Source organism: Suricata suricatta, chromosome 1 (genome assembly GCF_006229205.1).
Source record: "Suricata suricatta isolate VVHF042 chromosome 1, meerkat_22Aug2017_6uvM2_HiC, whole genome shotgun sequence".
Lineage (NCBI taxonomy): Eukaryota > Metazoa > Chordata > Mammalia > Carnivora > Herpestidae > Suricata > Suricata suricatta.
Genome location: NC_043700.1, coordinates 163,140,677 through 163,154,284, shown reverse-complemented (window position 1 = coordinate 163,154,284; position 13,608 = coordinate 163,140,677). Strand labels below are relative to the sequence as shown.

The following is a 13,608-nucleotide window of genomic DNA, read 5'->3' as shown; positions in this document are numbered from 1 at the left end:
GTTCAGGATTTCGGCTATCCAGCAGTTATCTATGGAGTGGGTTTCTGTCTCCAAGCGCAGCCAAGCGTTCTATACCTCTTCCCCAGAGACAGTTCTATGAGCGTGTTCCCACTCTGTCTCTTCTCTTTGTCTCTCGGGCGCCGTGCGCTTGCACCACGTTGGGCTGGGGATCTTACCTCCCCTGCCGGTCCCGGGCTGGCCCGTTTTCAAAAAGATCTCCCCCATTCGCCCCCACTCACTCAGGTATCCTTGAGGTTCTATTTTTTCTGGAGTTCGTATTTTCTCCTTCCGCTCTCGCAGATGAGCGTAATATCCTTCTCAGTTTGATAAATGGTGTGGAGGGAGTTTACAGAGCTCAGTTCCTCTCCGCCATCTTGGTTCCTCCACCCCCAGGTCCATTGTTTCTTTAGTGATTTTCTGTCTGGTTGATCTATCCATTGCTGTCAGTGGAGTATTAACGTCCCCTGCAATTAGCACATTCTTATCAATAAGATTGTTTCTGTCCGTGATTAATTGTTTTATGTATTTGGGCACTCCCGAATTTGGCGCATAGATGTTTATAATTGTTAGCTCTTCCTGATGGAAAGAACCTATAATTAGTATATAATGTTCTTCTTCATCTCTTGTTACTGCCTTTACTTTAAAGTCCATTTTGTCTGATATATGGCTACTGTGGCTTTCTTTTGGCTTCCAGTCACATGATAGATTTTTCTCCATCCCTTTACTTTCAACCTGAAGGTATCTTCAGGTCGGAAATGAGTCTCTTGTAGACAGCAAATAGATGGATTTCGGTGGTGTTCTTTTTTTATCCATTCTGCTACCCTGTGTCATTTGGTTGGAGCATTCAGTCCATTTACATTCAGTGTTATTATTGAAAAATGTGGGTTAAGAGTCATTGTGTTCTCCCTAGAATTCATGTTTATAGTGGTGTCTCTGGCACCTTGTATTCTTTGCAACATTTCCCTCATAGAGTCCCTCTTAGGATTTCTTGTAGGGCTGGTTTGGTCGTCATGAATTCTCTCAATTTTTGTTTATTTGGGAACACCTTTGTCTCTCCTTCTGTTTTGAATGACAGGCTTGCTGAATAAAGGATTTTTGGCTGCATGTTTTTTCTGCTCATCACATTGAAGATTTCCTGCCATTCCTTCCTGGCCTGCCAGGTTTCATTAGATAGGTCTGTAACCTCTCTGATAGGTTTCCCTTTGTACATGAAGGCCCTTTTCTTCCTAGCTGCTTTCAGAATTCTCTCTTTATCTTTGTATTTTGCCACTTTCACTATGATATGTCATGCTGAAGGCCGATTCAAATTACGTCCTAAGGGGGTACTTTGTGCCTCTTGAATTTGAATGTCTTTTTTCCCCCAGATTTGGGAAATGCTCACTTAATAATTTGGCCTAGTATCCCTTCAGGACCTTTCTCTCTTTCTTCCTCTTCAGGAATTCCTATGATATAGATGTTGTTCCGTTTGATTGTATCACTCAGGTCTCGAATTCTCCTTTCCTGCTCCTGCATCAATTTCTCTCTTTTTTTTTTTCCGGCTTCCTCTTTTGCTATAACTGTGTCTGCTAATTCACCTATTCTTCTCTCTGCCTCTTCAATCTTTGAGGTGGCTGCCTCCATTTTATTATTCACCTCATTTGTAGCCTTCTTTAACTCATCACACTTATTTTCCAAACCCCTAGTCATTGTCTCAGTTGCTTCTCTGATGCTTTTTTCAACCTCAGCGATTAATTTTATGATGTTTTTAAAATTCTTGGCCCGTTATGTTGTTTAGATCTGTTTAGTAGTTCTGTGGCTGTGACTTCTTCCTGGAGATTCTTCAGGGGAGAGTTCCTTTGTTAGTCATTTTGGCTAGTTTTCTGTCTCTTGTCAGTTTTAAAAAGCTCATTGTGCACTGTGCACCTGTTAGTATTGCTCTATTAAAGGAGGCTTATTGACTGTCTAGGGCCTATTGTTTCAGGAAATATTCTTTTAATGGTGTCTCTCAGTTTCTCTTGTTGTGCCTTTGATTATTTTATTTCCCTACTTGGCAATATTTGGGACTCACCATCGTGTGTACTTTGGCTTGTTTCTTGGGGTACCCCTGAGAAGGAAAACAGACAAACACAGAGGGAACAGAAGCATGCAGACGCATAGACGCATCAAACAAACAAAGGAGGAAAGGAAGAAAAGAAAACGGAGAGGGAAGAGTAGAAAAAATAAAAATAAAGGGGAGCAGAGGAAACAAAGGGCAATGGACAGTCTAAAAGTATATAACCAGTTGAGGGGAGAGATAAGGATGAGATACAGAAGAATATATCTGGATGGCAGGATGACGAAAAAAAAGAGGGAGATAGGAGAAAGGAAAATAAGGAGTAAAAATTAAAAAAAATCTTTTTAAAGTATAAAAGGTAATAATAATAAAAAATAAGTACAAAATGAAAAAAAAAAGCAGCTCCTCCTCGTGGATAGGCGTGGTTTGGTGTAGTAGGTCTTGGGCAGCTTCTCTTGGAGGCCCAGCCTTGGTGGTTGCGGAGAGTAGAATGGCGGCACCCCAAGCTCCACTGGAACTAAGCGCTGCTCTTCACTGTAATGAGTCCGATCACCCTGTGCCACAGCTGAGCCAAGCTGTATTTTCAGGCCTGCTTCGTTTCAAAATCCTAGTCCATGCACTTTTATGCTACCACATATGAGATGTACTTGCTTTGGTGGCTGGTTTCTTAGCCGGGATCTCGCTGGGGGAGGGACCTGTTTCTCTAGGCCCTGGCAGGGATTTGTGCTGCCGCTGCCGGAGGTGAGCTGCGCTGCAGGAGGCAAAATGCACGCCCTCACAGACACCGCCACCAACTCCCATCCCCCAGTCGGGATTGCAATCGCATAGTGGGAGGGAGCAGTTTCTCTTGGCACCGGCCAGCCAGGACTTGTGCTGCTATTACCCAAGGCGCTGGGCGCTGCCGGAAATGAGCTGCGCGCCCCTGCAGCCAAAGCGCGCTCGCCTCTGCCTCCTCCGTCAACAACTCCCTGCCAGGATCGCATAGGAGTAGGGACTATTTTTTCCATGTTCGCACCCAGGATTCAGGATTTGCACAGCCAATGCTGGTGGCGATATGCTGTGGAAGTGAGGTGAGTGCTCCCACTCCCATTCCCGCATCCGAGGCCGAAGTGAGCGCCCCCAGGCCACCAGCGGGCCACCGACTCCCTGCCGGGATTGCTCAGGGGTGGAGGCTGTTTTTTCCCTTGTGCCACCCGGGTTCGGGATTTGGGCTACACAGCAGTTATATATGGAGTGAGTTTTTCTCTCCGAGCGGGGTTAAACGTTCTTTATCTCTTCTCTAGAGACAGTACTATGAGTGTGTTCAGTTTCTCTTTCTCTTCCCTTTGTCTCTCAGGGCCTCCGTGCGCTTGCCCTGTGTCGGGCTGGGGCTCCCACCTCCCCTGTCCCTCTCGGGCTGGCCCATTTTCCAATCTCCCCAGTTCATACTCACTCACTCAAGCATCTTTGAGAGTGTCTTCTTTCTGGAGTCTGTATTTTCTCCTTCCCCTTTTGCTGATTAGAGTAATGTCCTTCTCAGTTCGATAGATGGGGCTGATGAAGTTTACAGAGCTTCCGCCTTCCTCTCCGCCATATTGGCTCCTCCCCTACAGTGTAGAATTCTTGTGAATATAACCAATATGAATGTTCTTACGTGAGTGACCTTCCATGTGTCTATCTTACCTCTTACTTGATCTAAGCCCTCAGACCTCTCCATTCTCCCTGGAAGAGAAGGGAAGCAGGAGAAAGGAACATCTTCTCTTAGCCACTTTAGCCCGGAGGTGGCACAGTGCATTTCTATTATAAGACCACACCTACCTCTGACAGAGGCTGGGAAATGCACTCTAGCTATATTCTCAGAAGGAAAAGTAAAAGCGATATAAAGGTGATCACACAGTGGTCTCTGTGACAGGCATGTTTCTATCATGAACAAACTGCATGACTCCTGGCAGGGCATGTGCTCTCCTTGGTTTCAGTTCTTTTTACCTTAAACATAAAAGATCCAATGACTTTTTCTTTTTCTGGTAAGATTACCATTGGCTTATCTTAAGAATATTCTCTTAAGATATAGTGAGGATTGAATCAACAGAGCATTTATCAAAATCATAATTGTCTCTAAAAGTAGATCTGACAATTAATGAGAGCTAAGTTATGGCATAGTCAGTGGTTATGTAGTTCATTGCATAGCCAGTGGATGTTGATTATGTGATTCAGGTGGTCATGGGGGCAGTGGAGAGGGGTAGACGTAGAACATAATTCTTGATCCTAACCTTTTCATTTTTTCTACATTTCCATCAGTAATCCATATGAAAACTTATACTTTTCAAACTATAATTTGGAATGCTCAAGTAATTTTTAGATATCTGAGTTACCCCATCAATTTTCTTTTATCTGTAAGTTGTAGGTTACCTGGGCTTTTGAAGACTGGCTAGAGAATCAAATGAATTATTTATAACATTGTTTTTATGCCAGTGTACAGTTGACCCTTGAACAATGGGGGGAATTAGGGACACCAACCCCCACACAGTTGAAAATCCCCATATAACTTTTGACTCCCTGAAAACTTAACTCCTAAATAGACTGCTCTTGACTAGAAACCTTAAAAATAACAATCAATTAACATACATTTTGTATATTATATACATTATATATTATGCCCTTACAATAAAGCAAACTAGAGAATAAAGAAAATGTTATTAAGAATATCATAAGGAAGAGGGGCACCTGGGTGGCTCAGTTGGTTGAGTGTGGAATTTAGCTCAGGTTGTGATCTCGCTGTTTGTGAGTTCAAGCCCCACACTGGGCACTCTGCTGTCAGCAGAGCTATCACCTCTGTCCCCTCTCTCTTCCCTTCCCCTGCATGCATTCTCTTCAAAAAAAAAAAAAAGAAGAAGAATAAATCTATGTCTAAATATATACATATATATCATAAGGAAGAAAAAATACGTTTTTAGTACTACACTATATTTATTGAGAAAAATCCACGTAGAAGTGGACCCCCACAATTCAAACCTGTGTTGGTCAAAGGTCAACTGTGTTTTATATTCTAAACAATTATCCTGTAAAATGAACTGTGGAATATAACCCATTTTTAAGTAAAGGGTGGCTTGGATTTATGTCTCTAAAATAGTTTCACTGCCTTCCTCCCTTCAAAGAATAATTTCTTACATCCTTAAATATAATATTAGGAGATATAGCTATCATTATGAATACAGTTTGGCCCTTTTTCAACAGAGATATTATGTTAACGAGCAAAAAGATCTCAAAACAGACACCACAAGGAATATGTATAGTCTAATTAATAGGTGCCACATTCATTTACAGTGTTTACAAGACACATGTGTTATTTGAGCCATCATTGAATTTAAAAGGCAAAAATGATGAATCATTACATGTTACTGTTGACTGATAGCATCAATTACATTTAAAGGGTTTTAAAGAACATGATAGAAATGATATCTTCAATGTGATAGTAATATTTCAAAAGGTGTGTTCTCTTTCTTTTCAGGACTTCCAATAGTAGCCAGACATTATCATCCTGCCATACTATGGAGCCATGTTCATCAGATGAATTTTTCCAAGCCCTTAATCATGCGGAGCAAACATTTAAAAAGATGGAAAACTATCTGAGACATAAACAGTTATGTGATGTAATTCTAGTTGCTGGTGATCGCAGAATTCCAGCTCACAGGTAAATTGTTTTCTAAGTCTCTATATGTGAGAAATATTTCCTCGCTAATTTAGTTATGTACGTTGAGATAATTTGTTCCAACTATTAGTATGGGATGCTTTAGGGAAGGGATGTCTTTCTTGGAGTTTCTACAAAGAAAACAGTGCATGTGAAATTATTACACATTAAATAACCCCAGAAGGGCCACTTTCCCTCTGTAGGATCACAAAAACAAAGCACACTAGGCTCAGATTGGTCAGTACTGTTTGGTGTAGATTTCAGCTACTATGAGCAGCTTTCCTCCTAATTCTACCTATTAAACAACTTTAAATAAAATCAGTGGAAATTAGAGCTGTGAGTATTTAGAAGCAAAAATGCCAGTGGAAGGAAATGGAAAAAAACTCAAGAGTTCTAAACTAGCGACACCTGTCCCAACTTCTATTTGCTAACTTCTAAGAAATATGAAAAGAGTGATGCTACTATTTTTTGAAATAAGAAAAGGAAAAGAGAGGTGTTAAATAAAGGCTATTTCATTGTTTCTTTTGATAATTCCGTATTCAATTGTTCAATGTTAATCACTGTTAGGACCCCAAAGGGTTTTTTTTTTTTTTAATGCTTTCAAAAACTGATTAACAGTCTGTCCCAAAGGTTTTCTTAAGCCTTCCAAAGTGGAACTGAAATCATTAGGAAAAGTGGGCTTGGTCTTAGTTTCCAATGATTCAGTGAGCATACATTTATTGAGATGCTACTAGATACTGTGACAAAAAGTCCATGTTACGAGCATGGGGTTATTAGAAAAGATACTTCAACCTGCATTTCATTAGATATCTCAAATCTTATTATTTCTAAAACAGAGTTCATTACCTTCCCTTCCATGTATATGTAAACTCTCACCATCTCAGTCAGGTTACCAATACCAGAAACTGCCAATTGATCTCCCTGCTTTCACCTTTCCCCTACATTCTGTTTTCTATCTCAGTGATCCCTTAAAAACAGAACTCCGATCCAGTCACTCCTGTGGTCAAACTTCAGTGACTCCTCATGTCGCTAACTGTGAAAGCCCAAGTCCTCAAAGTGGCCTGTGTGATCATCATTGCCTTCTCACGCTCTGTCCAGCACCTGTCCCTGCGCCCTCTGCGCCCCATGTTCCTTGTATGTGCCAGGCATGCCTCTGCTCCCTTTGGGGTTTGCTTTTGCATTGGCTGCTCCTTCTGCCTGAATGCTATTCCTAGATACCTATATGACTAATTTCCGCACCTTCTTCAAGTCTTTGTCCAAATGCCACTTTCCAGTAAGACCACTTATTTAAACCCACTGCCGACTCCCCGTTGGCCCTTATCCTACTTTTTCCCCTTAGCACTTGCCACTCTTTAATTCACTATCTAATTTACCTTTGCTGTTTATTATTTATTTCCCTTCCCTCTAGAATGTAAGACTCCGTGAGAGAAGGGATCTTTTGTCTGTTGTTTATACTGATAATATCTCAAATAATCTAGAACAATGTCCAGTTCTTATTAGGTATGAATTTGTTTAGTGAATAAATGAATAAATAGACAGTTCTCAGAAGAAACTTGAATGACCAATGACTGGAGAGACCTTCAATCTCACTGGCAATCAGGGGAATGAAAAGTAAAACATCAACGAAGGGCACCTGGGTTGTCCAGTTGGTTAAGCGTCCAACTTCAGCTCATGTCATGAACTCACAGTTCATGAGTTTGAGCCCTGCATCAGGCTCTGTGCTGACAGCTCAGAGCCTGGAGCCTGCAACAGATACTATGTCTCCCTCTTTCTCTGTGCCTTCCCCACTCATGCTCTGTCTCTCTGTCTCTCTCAAAAATAAAATAAACATTAAAAAATTTAAACAGTGAGATGCCCCTTAACACCTTGCAGATGGCCCCAAAATTTAACATCTGACAATATTGTGGGAAAATGTTCTCTTTCCTACAGTGCTGGTGGGGGTCTAAATTGGCATAGCACTTTTGAGAGCAATCTGGTAAACCTATGACTCAGCACTGCACACCTGGGAGAGGGGAATGGAAGTAGAGAGGAACATAAAGGGAGCTTTGACCATTATCTGTTAATATTTCTTCAAAAAAATTAAATCTATATAAGTGTGCTGCCATGGCAATATCTCCAAGACATCAAATAAAAAATGCACATTTCAGAATCTTTGTATAACCTATTTTTGTTCATATATGACTATCAAAAAGCTAATCAGAGATTTAGATAATATATAAAAATGTACTATTATAAAAATATTATAGTTTTGTAGTATTACAACAAATAATATAAATAAAATGTGAACATTAAAATATACAATAATAATTTTTTAAAAATCACAAAAGTTGAAAATAACCTGCTAAAACCATTCTCCACTGTCTCCCATTATTTACCGTTTCTACAATTAAATTTTTAAAAATACAAAATCTTAGGTTATTTCAAAAAGTGATGAACACTTAACACTTTTTTTCTTTTTTTATATAGTCAATTTAATGGTGTGGACTTTAGCTTTTCTTCTGGATGCTTTAAAGTGATATTTGAGTAATGAATGGGTAAATCATTTACCTCAGCAGAAAATTTTTAGTAATGGTAATTTATTATTCCAAGGAAGGAACTAGAGCATAAAGCAATTTGTCAAACTTAAAATGCATTTCCCTGTACCATGCACTTTCTGTGGGTAACAAATTAAAAAAAAAGAGAGAGAGAAAGAGAAGCAGCAGCATTTATTAATGAATGTCAACTTTATAATGTGGTCACTGGTTTTTTTCTTCTGATATGTTCTCAGACTGGTGCTCTCCTCTGTCTCTGATTATTTTGCTGCCATGTTTACTAATGATGTCAGAGAAGCAAGGCAAGAAGAAATAAAAATGGAAGGTGTTGAACCGAATTCACTATGGTCCTTGATTCAGTATGCATATACAGGTAATAAATCTGAAAATGTAAATCTAAAACCTCTTAAGGTTATGTTATATTATTAGATTTCAGATTTCTGCTTCTAGTAAAGCCTGCCACAGCTAACAGTTAATTCTTTTGTTATAATCACCACCCCCGGTGATACCTTCATAAGTTAAGATTTTTATATTAGAATCTTTAAAGTGGTTATCATAATTAAGCTTATTATTGGTATTTTTATACATTACTATAATAATTAGATGAATTATGTAATGTTCATAAATTATTTGCATTTAAAATTAGATATGCTACTTCATTAAAGCATCATTTAAAAATTTGGAAAATAATCCATTAGTTTTTTATTTTAATAGAAGTCACAAAGAGCTAATAATTTCTTTTTTGTATTTAGTACTTTTTTTTCTTTTTGGACTGTCTTAAACCATCTAGGTCTGGAATTCATACAATGAACTCTTGTTTTGAATTATTACTGTTAACATCAATTATTTTATAAATTAAAGTTAATATAGCTCTATAGTTAATGGAATTTCTTTTTATCATTAAGGCCGCCTTGAATTAAAAGAAGATAATATTGAGTGCCTGCTATCTACAGCTTGCCTTCTTCAGCTTTCACAGGTTGTGGAAGCTTGCTGTAAGTTTTTAATGAAACAGCTTCACCCGTCCAACTGTCTTGGAATCCGTTCTTTTGCTGATGCCCAAGGTTGTACAGATTTGCATAAAGTGGCTCACAATTATACTATGGTATGTATTTCCTGAAAAGCAGAAAGGCACATGCTCTCTACCTCATTCCTTACTTTTGCAGGCTTATCTATGGGTTGCTGTTTCCCCATGGCTCTGCCACACGTCTTGAGGTTCAGGTTCACTGCCTAATGCAGCACGTTTTCATGGAGTTATGAGGGGAAAACACCAAGTAATATTTCTCCTGGATGTATGAGTCAAGCCCGAAGTTATTACAGTTGCTGAGATAGCAGAGCAGTGGCCTAGGACTGTCCTATTCAAGATTTTCAGATCTGCCACTTTTTAAAGCAAGATTTCCCTTATGTTTTCCTTTGTAGCACCTGGGTATATTTTAGAACTGCCCACATAGTCACTGACAGAAATTGGTGACTGACTTTGTGGCATTGGTGCAGTACTAGTATAGATGATAGGATGAAAGGGAGGCTTTTTATGAAAGATAAATCCGATTATATGTAAGAAGAGTTTTTAGCTATGTTGAAAGATATTCTTATTAAGTGTAGCAAATTATGTGCTCAAAATAAATGGCAGAGGAGGTTCTCATTCAGAAACCTGGAGGATAATGGGTACAGATTGATCTAGGACAGTAAGAAAAGAGGGGGATGTTGAGGGCATATTGTTAGGACCAGTCTTCATGGTAGGGGGTTTGGGGAAGGGAGGATATTTGGATTTTTAGGGAATGACCATCTTGTCACACCAAGGTAGTCAGGTCTTCACAGCTGGCCCAAGATTGCTTTAAATGCTGCCATCAGGGCCGTACAGCTTCTGAGAGAAGAGAGAGTGTGACCATTCACACACATTTCCACTAGTTATCCGTATTACTATTTTATCAACATTTAGGAAATGTTTTTGTCTACCTTGTCCTCTGTCCCCCATCCTTCCAGTGAGTTGGTTTGTCGGTGAAGGGATTGACAAGTGCTTTAAGAATCTTTACTACAGAAACAGAGATTTAGAAAAAATTATGAGAACAGATGTTTGCAATAACTGGGAAGACTAATTCCACCAACTTGATAAGTTTGATGTGTGAGGATTAAATGAGCTGATAGCAGGTTAGTGCTTAAAATAGTAATTGACACACAGTATACCCAGTCAGTAAATAGTGTCGTCATCATTGTTACCATCATTATAGAGATTTACTCTATTCAACCCAGTAGGGATTGGCATGAGGGAACAAAAGCACTCACGCTAAAGTACAACCTTTATGATTCACTATTTCCCCCATGATGTCACTTCTCAGAAATGTCGCTTGTTTATAATGGCTATAGTGCTTCGAGTGAAAAACTAGAGATTGTGTGACAGGGCAGTGCTATAAAGATCTAGTGTCTTCTAAATTAAATCCCATGGAAGATTTTTCCCCCCACCTCAGTCTTTATCTTTCCTTGCAGATTTCTCATTTTTACCTTAAACCTCAGGTTCAGATAATTTGGGGAGTAAGATGAATATAAATAAAATAAAGCTGGTTTTCTTTTCTATATAATCCATTTCTAATTTAAGTAATACCTCTTTTTTAGGAAGGAGTTTTAGTCATATAAAAACATTTGTATGCACTGAGGTCACTCCTTTTGTTTACAGTAGAGGTACAGTGGCTGCTTAGACATAATGGCTTAGACTTAAATTAAATTGGCTTTTTTTATTATTAAAGTAAAGTTGACTTGCAGTGGTATTTTAGTTGCAGGTGGACAACATAGGGATTCAACAGTTCTATACATTATGCCATGCTTACCGTGATAAGTGTAGTTATTTTCTGTAGCCATACAGAGTTAGTACAATATTATTGATTTAGCTCAGTGTTTTTAAAACTATTTTGATAGCCAATTAGTTGGGCATTTTTTTTCTCAAGGCCATTATTTGACATTATTCAGTTTCAACAGAGACATGAAATTTAAGTCTAATAACAATAACTCATTTAGAGGCAGATTGTTTGACTTGAATTGTTGCTATGGAAAGTTGATGAAAATGTATCACAAAATTCAATCTTCAATTTAAACAAATCCCTCAGTAATTTCATTTGCTTAAAAACTAATTTCAAAAGGAGAAAAGGCATAATACTAGCAAGCGTTTGGTAGCATGATAGCTATTTATATCACAAAATAGATTTTAAGTTCTTATTTTAATTCCAGTGAGTTAACATACAGTGTTATATTAGCTTCAGGTACACAATATAGTGATTCAACACTTCCATACAACACCCAGTGCTCATCACAACAACACAAAATAGACTAAGAATAATGCCACATAGTGAATTCAGTTGTTACAGTCAGTAAACAGTGCACATACTTGGGATGATTAGTCATCCTCTGTGAGCACAGGTGGGAGAGGATAAAGAGTTCCTTCTTGTGACCATGAAACCTGGACACTTGTGCTCATTATGGCTGCCACTGAATGTGACCAGGCACAAGTTATTTAACCTCCATCAAAGTCTTACACTGGGTATATTATTATGAGTATTTAATGATATTATGGTTTTATGAAATAAATACAAGCATTTAATTTTAAATTTTTAAATTTTCTTTCTTGATCTAGAAAGCCTAGGGGAAAAAACATTGAATTTTATTAAAATACCTGCTTTAAAACCAAATAATACTTTTGAACAGCACTTTGTGTTTAACCTTGAGTTCAGTAGTCTTTCCGTAAGTTGCTGAGAGACTTGATTTTCACTTAAAATGAATTAGAATGGAATGGACAGCATTATGAAATAGGTATATTGACAAGTAAATAATAAAATGAGTAGTGTTATATAATAGTCCTTTTCTAATTGATGAATTAATACCATGACATTGGTAATGCCACTAATACCATTTGAAAGTAAAGCAATAGTTAACATCATTATGGTGTGAATGTGGGTTATACTATACACTACCTTTGAGTAATGTATATCATTAGAGAACTCAGTGACTCACTAAAAAGGAATAACAATCAAATCATAGGGGTCCCAGAGATGAAGAGGGAGAAAAAGGAGTAGAAGGTGTATGTGAGTAAATGATAGAAGAAAACTTTGCTAACCTGGGGAAAGACACAGACATCAAAATCCAGGAAACACAGAGAACTCCCATTAAAATCAACAGAAATTGACCATCAACAAGGTATAACATAGTCAGATTCACAAAATACACAGACAAGGAAAGAATCATGAAAGCAGCAAGGGGGAAAAAAGTCCTTAACCTACAAGGGAAGACAGATCAGTTTTGCAGCAGGCCTTTCCACAGAAACTTGGCAGGCCAGAAAGGAGTAGCAAGATATATTCAGTGTGCTGAATCAGAAAAATATGCAGACAAAAATTCTTTATCCAGCAATGCTGTCATTCAAAATAGAAGGAGAGGTAAAAAGTTTCCCAGACAAACAAAAAGTAAAGGAGTTCGTGACCACTAAATCAGCCCTGCAAGAAATTTTAAGGGGGACTCTCTGAGAGGAGAAAAGATGAGGAAAAAAAAAAGACCAAAAGCAACAAAGACTAGAAAGGACCAGAGAACACCTCCAGAAACTCCAACTCTACAGGCAACATAATGACAATAAATTCATATCTTTGAGTACTTATTCTAAATGTCAGTGGACTAAATGCTCCAACCAAAAGACATAGAGTAACAGAAAACAATATCCATCAATATGCTATTTACAACAGACCCATTTTATATCTAAAGACACTTTCAGTTTGAAAATAAGTGGATGGAGAACCATCTTTCATGCTAATGGTCACCAAAAGAAAGTCAGAGTATCCATACTTATATCAGACGATCTAGATTTTAAAATACTCAAACAAGGGATGAAGAAGGGCATTATATCACAATTAAAGGGTCTATTGACCAAGACCTCACAGCTGTAAACAGTAAACATCTATGCCTGCAGCATGGAAGCATCCAATATATTAATCAACTAATCACAAACCTAAAGAAACAAATACTATAATAGTGGGGCACTTCAACACCCCATTTACAGCAATGAAAAGATCATTTAAACAAAAAATCAACAAGGAAACCATGGCTTTGAATGACACACTGGACCAGATGGACTTAACAGATATATACAGAACATTTCATCCTAAAGCCCCAGAATACACATTCTTCTCTGGTACATATGGAACATTCTTCAGAATAGGTCACATGCTGGGACACAAATCAGCCCTCAACAAGTACAAAAAGATCGAGATGATAATGTGCATATTTCAGACCACAACACTATGAAACTCAAAATCAACCACAAGAAAAAAATTTGGAAAGATAACAAATACTAGGAGACTAAAGACCATCTTACTAAATAATGAATGGGCTACCCAAGAAGTTAAAGA

The 13,608-nt window shown here is 38.2% G+C and overlaps 1 protein-coding gene across 3 annotated transcripts in view; it reads left to right on the top strand.

Moving 5' to 3' along the window:
- Positions 1-13,608, top strand: part of KLHL5 (kelch like family member 5) — an 87,065-nt gene that overhangs the window by 26,924 nt on the left and 46,533 nt on the right. For all 3 annotated transcript variants that reach the window (XM_029947283.1, XM_029947294.1, XM_029947303.1), the window contains 3 exons: positions 5,520-5,702; positions 8,467-8,603; positions 9,136-9,332. In XM_029947283.1, coding sequence (XP_029803143.1) covers positions 5,520-5,702; positions 8,467-8,603; positions 9,136-9,332 — 517 coding nt within the window. The remainder of the gene's footprint in view (positions 1-5,519; positions 5,703-8,466; positions 8,604-9,135; positions 9,333-13,608) is intronic.